Below are 10838 nucleotides of genomic sequence, written 5' to 3'. Positions count from 1 at the left end.
ACTACCATGATCCAGCAATCCCACTGCTGGGTATTTATCCAAATGAAATGAAATCAGTATGTCAGAGACATATGCATTCCCATGTTCACTGCAGCATTATTCACAATAGCCAAGACATGGAATCAACCTAAGTGTTCAATGGATGAACAGATAAAGAAAATGTAGTATATACACATAATGTAATACCATCCTGCCTTTAAAAAGACAAAAATCCTGGTATTTGGAACAACATGGATGAACCTAAAGGACATCATGTTAAATGAAACCAACCAAAGAAAGACAAATACCAAATGATCTCACTTACATGTCGAATCTAAAAAAGTTGAACTCACAAGAGATAGAGAGTAGAACCGTAATTATCAGGGGCTGGGTATGGGAAGTGGGTGGAGGCAGTTAGGGAGCTGTTGGTAAAAGAATACAAAATTTCAGTTAAACAGGACAAACAGGTTTAAGAGATCTATTGTACAACATGCTGACTAAAGTTCATACGAATGTATTGTTGTATTGAAAAATCACTGAAAATAGATTGTGTCTTCATCACAAAAAAGGTGAATTAATGCACTTTACTTAGCTCAATTTAGCCATTCTACATGTATACATATATCAAAACATCCTGTTGTATTCAATACATATACCTAAGTTTTATGTGTCAATTAAATCAATTTTAATTCCTGCCCTGACTTTGAGCTCACCATCTAGTAAGAGGCAGGCTATTAAAAAATAAGCTTAATAAGTAAATCAAATAATATGCTAGAAAGTTGTAAGTAATATGGGAGCAGGGTAAGAGGATCAGGAATACTGAGGAAACAAGGAGACAGGTAAAGGCTTTCAAGACATTTTACAGTGGAGGGAAAAGGAGAGATGCCATGACTTGAGGAATTAGAAAGGTTAAAAACCTGAAATACTTGTAGCTGAGGGAAAGAATATAGCACAGAGACTGGAAGGAAAAAAGAAATCCTGAAAAGAGGAAGAAATGGTATCAGAGGTACAATGTGAGGCTTGCTTGTGATAAGGAGTAAACTTACTTATTACTTGTGATAAGAAGTAAAAGGAATACACTTTTTTTTCTTCACACAGGACAGGGACTTTGGGGATAGGAAAAAATTATGTTGACACGAGCTACAGAAGGCCTCCTTGCAGCATGCTTAACTACCAAGAGCTAAGTTCATCTTTTTGGAATTAGATTTTTTTAAAATAGAGAATTCTTGGACATAATCACCATTTTAGCAGCTAAGTAGTGCTGTTTTATGTGTAATACTTATTTCTCCTTTTAATTGACAAAAATTCACATTCTGAAGCACACAGGCTCATTTTGTTAACTTTGCTTTTTTCTTCCAGTGCTCATAAGAGTAGGCAGTAGGGAAACTGATTATCTCCTTTAAAATAATTAAAGGCATCACTAACTGATATGCTATGAGCATTGTAGCTGGTCTTAACATCTAATAGGCATCTGATACCTTACAGTACATCTGATAGAGTTTGGATTTGCAACGAATTTGATAGTCTGCATACTCATGTATAGATTGCTTTCAGCTTCCAAGTAACTCATAAATTAATATATAATGAAATCATTTGCCTGGAGATTTTCTGTACATTCCTATTAATCTCCCGGATTCTTTACATTTGGTGTGCACTGCACACTCCAGTCAATGACAGAGTTATGAGGACTAGTTTCTCATATACATTTACATCTCATATGTACCTGAACAAAAGCAGGTTTATTTCCCTCTTACTATCCCCTAGAAAAGTCATCTTTCTCCAGGGCAAGCAAAATCCCTTTATAAAGAACATTCGTAATTACTTATTTGTGGAAATCACAGAAGGCTGAAACTACCTCAATCAATGTTGTGCTTTCAGAAGGCTAAAAAAAGACCACCAGATGAATTATTTAAATACAAGAGGCAAATAAACGTAACAGTGATTTAGTCTGTTCTTGGAGATGTAACCTCAAAAACAAGCCATGATTGTGTTACACACACACATTTTAAAGATCAGTTTTGCCCTGGCGGGGTGTGGCTCATGCCTGTAATCCCAACGCTTTGGGAAGCTAAGGCAGGCAGACTGCTTGAGCTCAAGAGTTTGAGACCAGCCTGGGAAACATGGCGAGACCCTGTCTCTTCCAAAACTACAAAAACAAAAACAAAAACAAACAAAAAACCCAGGCATGGTGATGTGCACCTGTGGTCCCAGCTATTCAGGAGGCTGCTGTGGGAGCCTGGGGGTCAGAGATTGCGCCGCTGCACTTCAGCCTGGGTGACAGAGACCCTGTCTCATTAAACTGTGGAAATCACAATTACCTACAGAATGAATGGGAGAAACTGCTAATTTAATGTTTATACAATGGGTGATCTGAAGCATGAGATTTCTCATAACTTTGTACACGGATAAAACATTACTATCTGTCAAAGAACACATTTTCTTTCAAATAAACTTAAGACAACAAACCAATAAACTTTGGAAAACTGGTAGGTCAAATGTCAAAGACAAATGTGAACATAACGAATATAATGTGTGGGCAAATGTTAATATATCATTTCATACAATTAAAATATGCACATAATTTTTCTCTAGGATCTACAATGAATTCTAAACAAATCAGATGTTTTAAAAAATTAACCTATAGGATAAATTTTAGGCAACATCCAGTACCAACCCACCTTCCCACAAATTAAGTGACAAACTATAGAAATCACACTAGACCAAAGATTCTGAGACTTGGCACTACTGACATTTGAGGCTAACTGTTGCAAGGGCTGTCCTGTGTATTGCAGCATGCTTAGCAGCACCCTTGGCCTAGTCCCACTAGATACCACTAATATACCTCCTCTCTTGAGTTGTGACATAAAATGTCTCCAGTTGTCAAATGTCCACTGGGGGACAAAATCACTCCAGGTGAGAACCACTGCACTAGATAAATGAATGCCATGTCAAACATCCCCAGCTAAGTAGCTTCCACATTTTTCTTGATATCCCATTTTCTAATTGTCTGAAATCCAATTAAAATACATGGTGACAACAGTTGGCTACTATTATCATTACCTATATCTACTTCTATTTCATGTAAAATAAAAAATTTGCCTGGCCTGATGGCATACAACCTCTCAGCCCAGCTACTTGTGAAGCTGAAGCGGGATGATCGCTTGAGCCCGAATTCAAGCCTAGCCTGGGCAATATAGTGAGATCTCATCTCTAAAAAAAAGAAATAAGAAATTTAAGGCAGTTATTAAGTATAGCTGTTACTGATAAAATTAACACTGAAAAATACACATTTATTAAAATAAAGCACGCATAGAACCACATCCATAATAGCAACTGAAATAAATCTTTATCAGAATGAAAACATTACTCTATACAAGTATAGAACTATGCTGTTAGCATTTATCCATATTCTGAATTTTTTGTTTTTTCCAGGATTGCATTTTCCAAGCCAGATTTTTTTTCTTGTCCTCGTAACAGCAACTTAAATTACTAATGAAGGGGGCTATATACAGTCAATAGCAGATATTGCTAACAGTTTGTCCTCAGAGTACATTTAATTTTATTTGTTGCAATCATCTGGGTATGTCATGCTAAAATTAACAGTCCCTGAATCACTACATGAGGGAGAGAAGAGATGAGCATAAAATTATTTGAAGAATTTGGACCAACATTAAATATTAAGAATAACTGAATGTGGACTATAATTTTAAAACATTTTATTTTCATGTGCTATTGTAATTTATATCCGGACACAATAATCAAATACAAAATAGAATGTAAGACTCTCAATTTCTAGTTTATAGTTTTTTTAAAAATCTCTTTATTAACTTGTTACAGTAGCATACATTTTTTAAAATATAAGTACAAAAAATTCTCGATGATCACCAAAAATGTAATCAATAAGGTTACAATCCTTTGTTTCTCTGAATCCTTTTTCCTATAACGAAAGTGTATCTTTTAAACCTTAAGAAATTCTTTTTGCAATACCTTTTCCTACCCATTTTATCATAGTTTATGTCCTACCAGCGAGGATCTTGGAGAACTGCTCACATTAATCTTGTTTCCTGGCTTTTATTTCAAACTGTCTTGAACTTTATAGTAATTTTTGCTAAAGGCAGTTCCTAGTAACCAGTTATTTACCTTTGGTAAACTAAATTTTAGATGAAAACCATGCACAAAAAACCAATTGTCTTATGATTAGACCTTCAAGTTAGGGGGTGAATAGTCTATGCAGCATAAGACAAACCATAACTTTTACCTTTAAATTTCCTCATTTGACAAGAACTGTCACATTCCTTTTTAAAAGGGTAGCCATAATACGTTTTTAATTTGGAAATTTCATATTCGGTGAAAATTCAAATTTTAATTACTGTGGAATTTTGACAACTCTAGCAACGGCAAAGCTGAATTTATTTCACTATTATCTATCAAAAAGCAAGTAACATTGTAAGATTTCAAATGTTTAACCCGGTAAAAGTGAGAATATATTTCAATCAAGAGCATACCATCTAAAAAAAAAACAGTATTGCTATCTAGTCATATGCACTTCTTATTACATTTTTGCAGCCCCTAAGTGTTCAGAATAAATGTAGCATTCACATAATACTATAGTCAAAGAAAAGAGTATATTCTTTTATTGGATTTTGTTCATACATGTTAAGTTTCAACTTTCAATAATAAAATTCAATAAATTTGATTCCTTAATCATAAAAACTTGCTTTACACATTATTTACATGTTGTCAAATTCCATACAAAACATCACAAGGATTTGATTGACTCTATGCATGGTACCATCACACAGAAGGAGGAGGGAGCTAATCCAGTAACATACATTCAAAGATTAAATTGTAGATATGCACAGTGTATTTGGCACTGTTCATTAATATTATAACACCTTCCTCTCAAAGACAGGCATTCTTCAGCGTTAGTCACGATATACCAGAATTTGCTATTCACATTAAAACCACCTTTTAAACTTTATAACAGTAACCGATTATTACAGTTTTAAGAAACAAAACACAATGAGAACTGGGAATGGAATTCAAATCCTCCAACTTCTTGCTATGCTCCAAGCTGCCATTCATAAAACAGGTTTAAATTTGGTAATTTTTCCATTGTGGGGAGTGTCAACAAGAAACTATTTAAAGACAGCATTTTCCAATACAAATAAAGATACATACTTTTGTTTAAAATTACCAGTTCTTCTTGAGAGTGCAAAGGGAGGCTTGATGATATACAACTTGTGATGCTTTTGGCAGGAATTATAGAACAAACAATGCCATTCAAGTTGTGGAGATTGTACTAGCAGGTGAACTCATAAAGAGAAGGTTCTGGAATGACTACATCTGAAATCAGAATCCTAGTAGTTTGTAGTTTGCCTCCTCCTAGAACTTCAAGAGACTCAAATCATAGGCTACAAATGTACTTTCAAGTATACACTTATGAATGGAAGGAGAAAATAAAAGCATGAAAATGCAAATATTAAACCTTTAGTGGCTTAGGCTATATTCCAGTAGGTAATTTGACTAACTTCACTTTAACAAAGATTAAATCCCTTCATTTTAATCAGGTCCATTAAATTTCATTCATTAAAGCTATACATACTCCAGAATGTTATAAGACATTTATACCTATCATGTTTACAAAAGGCATAAATTCAGTCTTAAGCTGCATTACAAATGCCTCAATATAACATAATCACAGTATAAAGAATCAGAAATTCTCTGATTAGATATGCTGTAGCTTCACACAAAACTCTCAGTAATAAATTAAAACAAAAAAGTCGTACAATGTATAATGGATTATGCAGTGCAAAGTAACGTCACTGGACCAAAATTTAGTTTAATCATTTTTATTTCAAGTGTATTTAAAAAATCATAAATGGGGTTTCATAATCCAAAGTTAAAACATTTATTCTTCATAGCTTCAGAATTTGACAAGCAACTGTAGACCATCCTTTCCAAATCCAGTCTTCTTTGCTATTTTCCAAACTTCTGAGATCTAGTATTAAACTGCTCCATTCTAAATGTACAGTTTTAGATAAGTATTGTACACTTGTTGACAAGTGTTTTCTGAAAACAGTCTATCAAATATCAAGAATGGTTTCTACCTAAGAATCAGCAGTGAGGGAAGAAATATTAAACACCTATCAAGAAATCAATTATTCATTTTAAGAATAACAGAACCAGTGCTGCTCTCTATCATAAAAGAGAACATGTAAAATTTATTGTTATAGACTTTGGTAATATTTTATTCCCCACAGAGGCCTTCAATCCTACTTAAAGATATTTTACACACAGTAACCACCAGGATTTACTGAGTAAAAATCTCAGGTATTAACCATGCCCCTAAAATGTGCTATTCCAAAGAGGAACAGGTTACTTTTGAGGAAAAAAGCTGCCTTGGTAACTTCCCTCAAAGGTTTATTTAAAAAAAAAAAATAGTTGATGGAAGTATTTTTTAAAACAACTTTGGGTATAATATGGCATACTGCCCATCAAACAAAAAAGGAAATCAAAACTTTCCATTTATAGTTAGTGTTCCACCTTTACTATCAATATTACAACTTACTGACCTTTTATGCTTGTTTGGTTTTTTTGACTGCCTAATCCAATATTTAAATTTTTAAAAGTCTGCATCTCAATGTGGTAAGAGTTATTTTTCAAATAATCTTCATAACCCAGAATACAGACACCAGAGCAACACTCTCAAGTCATACTTTTGACTACAATTAAGAGATGAAAATGGACGGATATCTGAAGACAGGTATTTCCTCTGCTCTGAAGGTGAGCAAGCTTTTAACATGTGAGCAACACAGAACTCCACTCCTCTGGAGCTCCTTTCAACTCAGAATGCTTCCGTTCAGTAAGTCAATATATTATTCTTAAAAATTAAAGTTTGGTCACTAAGAAGGACTGAACAAAAATTATTCCCCTCCCGCCAAACACAACCAGAACAGTTCTAATCAGGCCCTTTTCTCCCCACAAAAATAGGGAAGTAGCTGGGCTGAAGACTTTAAGTGTGACATTTCAGTTCCTAAAACATCGCTGCTATTTGCTCAAAGTTGTAGGTCTATGTATTTCCTTCTCCAATACGTCCCCATTTGTAAGTTTATTTCCATACATACAAACGTGCACATGTGTGCACGTGCACACGCACACACACACACTCTCAAGTAAGACACTTTTTTGTGTTTGTTGATAAATTATGAGGATTATGAACTAGGTGTGTACAGGGTTTCATAGGTGCTTTGTAAACATCAGAGTTGCTTGGGTCCTTTCCTCCATAAGCCTCAAATCAAATTATGCAACCAATGACCACTACTTTCCCAGACGCTGTTCACAGGCTGCATACTGACGAAGGGCAGAGAAAAAGTCCTCATAACTGATGTTTAGGTGGGAAGGCAAAGAGCTGAAAAGAAAACACAGGGGGGAAAAAAGCAATTTGATATACACTGTATGTAATGTAGGGGGGAACCAGAAGATAAGGAACAAAAAGAAGTTAAGAATGGAATACACCAAATTATCCTCCACCAGACGGCACCATGACAAGCACGGAAAATGTCTTAATCATAATATGGAGACTAAAAGGGTGAGACCCTGACAGAACAGACTGGGAAACAGCAGAGAGCCTCTGAGGCACTGAGGGGTAGTGGTCACTGTTTATTGATGAGTGTTCATGGAAGATAGGTATTCCCTCTGCTCTGAGGGTAAATTATAAGCAGAATATGCCAAAAATTTCTACTAAGATTGTTCAGCTCGTTGTGAAAGAGTTCAAGTAAAAAATTAATATGCCCTTTTTTCCACAAGAAAAGCAACTAGTAATGAGAGATTCATAACTTGTTAAAGCGTAAGCTTAGATTAATGCAAAGCTGGAGATCTATGTATAAAGGATCTCATTTAAATCCATTAAAGAATTCCTCCTGTTCAGAGTAAAGTCAATATTACTTTGTTTAGGAAAGCCATGCTTAATGTTGGGCAGGGCTACACAGCATCCAAACGCGATGAAATATTGTAGCCATGTTGTGAGCAACCTATAAATCAACACTTATCTCCACCATTTCCAATTACTCAAGGGCAATTACAGTGTGAAAATAAGCACTTTAAAGATAGACTGAATACACGATCAGAGGGTTCCCTTTTATGTATTATAAGTAACTACTAATTTTCAATAAGTAACATGAAAAACATCTGTAATTTATGTAGCTTTATAATGTGGGAATTCCAAATATAATCTGGGAATTCCAAATAGTATCAGGGTCAAACACCTGGTCAGAAGAGAGGAGTCACAGAGTCCCATAGTCACACGCACCACAAAAAAAGAGTGAACAAACCCACCTTCAAAGGACTCCTGCCTGTCTTTAGCTATACTTTTCTTTATCATTCCTCTGACTGCCAGAAATTGTGAAACAAGTCACCCACTTCTAACTCCTCATCATCTCTTAATAATCTCTGCTATCAACCTTGTCTTATTCACGTCTCTGAAATAATAAGCTCAAAGAACAAATTTAATCCATTCTTCTTGCTAAAGCTTGCTTCAAACATCCTCAAACTCTCAACTTTCCTAAGTCTTCCTCATCTTACCCCTTCAATCAACCTCATCTCCTACAACTCTTCAATAAACATAGTGCCACTAGCCCTCAATGCCTCAGAAGCTCTGTTGTTGTTTCTCAGTCTATTCTGTCAGAACCCCACCCTTCCCGTCTCCGTATTATGATTAACACATTTTCCCTGCCATCACAGTGCTCAGTCTCGTAAAGGGTACACAAATACAAAGCAAACCTCAGTATAATGTGATATAGCTATCACAGACATGTACATAGGTCAAAGGAAGAGCCTGTTATGTGCTTCATATCTTGTCCATTATCAGAATTAAATTCTCAGCTCCAAATTAACATGACCTTTGTACAAATATAGAGAAGTTTAAATAACTTTCCAGAGTCACATTATTGAGCTGCATAGTCAAGATTCAAACCAAAATCCTTCTGTTATTCCCTCTAGACCACTCCCAACTGTCCACGGCATCACTGCTGTCATACTTGGAGACCACCTGAAATGACTTGAAAACCCTTGGAGAAAACCAGGTAAAAGAAACATACTCCCACCATAAAGAAACTCTGAGTCTGGAGACCTGGATTCTAACTCACTTTGTCACAAGCTTGAACAATGTCTCTTCCCTATTTTCCTTACCTATAAAATGAGAAGGTAGGGCCAGATGATTTAGAGTCCTTTCCAACTCTAACATGCTGCATGTCCTCTCCTCTTTTTGAAACTTTGTCCCTCCTGCCCACAAGCTTAAAGGACCCCTTTGTACACTCTGGAGAGATACTTTGTATTCTCATAGGTTCAACTACTTCCTAGGTTATCATGATCCTCAAACATACATCTTTAGCCTTGACTTCTCACTCAAGCATCAATTCTACATCATTATCTGTCCTACACTAAGCGTATCCATCCAAATAGACTATAGCCTCAAAATCATCTGCATCTTCCCTTCAAAACTGAATATTCCCTTTACTTTCTTGTTTCCTCTCAATAATATCGTAATCACTTAGTCACTTAAGCTTAAAAACTTAGGAGTCATTTCATCTCTTCTCTAATTTTATTACAATTAGTAAAGTGCTAGGCCTGCAATTATACTTGGGAAATACTTGTCATGAGAGAGAGAATTTGTAGTATTCTCCAAGACCCAGCATTTAAATATATTTTAAGGCTACTATGTCTCTCCTTTATTCTAAATTAGGGGTCAGCAAATACGGCCTAGGAGCCTGATACTTGTTTTTGTAAATAAAGTTTTATCAGAACACGGTCACAACGCTTGTTCACATAACATCCTTGGTTGTTCAGCTATAGCAGCAGAGTTGTACAGCTGCAATAGAGAGGAGCAGTTGCAAGTGACTGTACAGCCTGAAAAGCCTAAAATATTTACTATCTGGCCCTTCACAGAAAGTTTGCCTAAACTGTTCTAAATAACAATTTCACTCTCTTCAATGTATTTTCCCTTAAATTATAGTTATGGCCTCTTCACTTGTCTTTTTAATCTCATCCTTTCCCAAATCCAATCCACTCTAGTGCATAAGCTACTAAAAACCTTCCAAAATCACCATTCCCACATAATATACAGGCTCAACAGGTTTCCTATTGCCTGCCTACCACTATAAACATTCCTTATGCTGGCATTTAAAGATTTCTGAGCCTTGACACCTCTGAACTATATGATTTCATCTCATACTACTGCCTAACACTGTCCGCTCTGGTGTGGCTAGTTCCTTATTGCTTGAAACCTCGCCCCAGGTTTTCTTTTTTCCCCTCTTCTCGCCTTTCCTCTAAATATGAAAACTTTACTCATTTTATATTATCTGTGGATCAAGCCACACCCTTTACAATGATGTCTCACTCCTGATCTCCTAAGGTAATTAGTGGCAATACCAAACATCTGCACAACTATACGCTCTCTTGTGTCTAACTCATTTATGTATGACTTTATTTTACCTGTGACACTGTGAAATAACTGACGTAAAAGATCCCGTATTATAATTCTTTGGAAATCCCCACCAGATCTAGTACAGTGCTGAGCTCAAGAAACACTTGCTGAATCTAAACAAAGTCAGTACACTTTTAATTACTTACACAATCTCAGTCAATCTGATGTGCCAGGGAAGAAAGCCTAATGTGCTGTCCACAGGACCAAACTTCAATACTAAATCAGGATCAGGACAACCATTTGAACCTTGGAAATAAAGAAATACACATGAACTTAACATTCACTGCACCCACACGCACACACACAGAAACACACAGATCAAGGGCAAAATGTATTAATCAAATTGGTTTCTTAAACTACCTGTTTTCTTCAGGTA

At 35.7% G+C, this 10838-nt stretch overlaps 1 protein-coding gene across 1 annotated transcript in view; it reads right to left on the bottom strand.

The window, feature by feature from the left end:
* Positions 1-3773: 3773 nt before the first annotated feature.
* Positions 3774-10838, bottom strand: part of NUS1 (NUS1 dehydrodolichyl diphosphate synthase subunit) — a 34821-nt gene continuing 27756 nt past the window's right edge. The window contains exons 4-5 of the mRNA XM_010353242.2: positions 10609-10708; positions 3774-7390 (exon numbers count right to left, since the gene is read on the bottom strand). Coding sequence (XP_010351544.1) covers positions 7300-7390; positions 10609-10708 — 191 coding nt within the window. The 3' untranslated portion in view covers positions 3774-7299. The remainder of the gene's footprint in view (positions 7391-10608; positions 10709-10838) is intronic.

This window comes from Rhinopithecus roxellana, chromosome 4 (assembly GCF_007565055.1).
Source record: "Rhinopithecus roxellana isolate Shanxi Qingling chromosome 4, ASM756505v1, whole genome shotgun sequence".
In the NCBI taxonomy this organism is placed as follows: domain Eukaryota; kingdom Metazoa; phylum Chordata; class Mammalia; order Primates; family Cercopithecidae; genus Rhinopithecus; species Rhinopithecus roxellana.
Note: the sequence above shows the minus strand (reverse complement) of the source record. Positions and strands in the feature narration are given on the sequence as shown.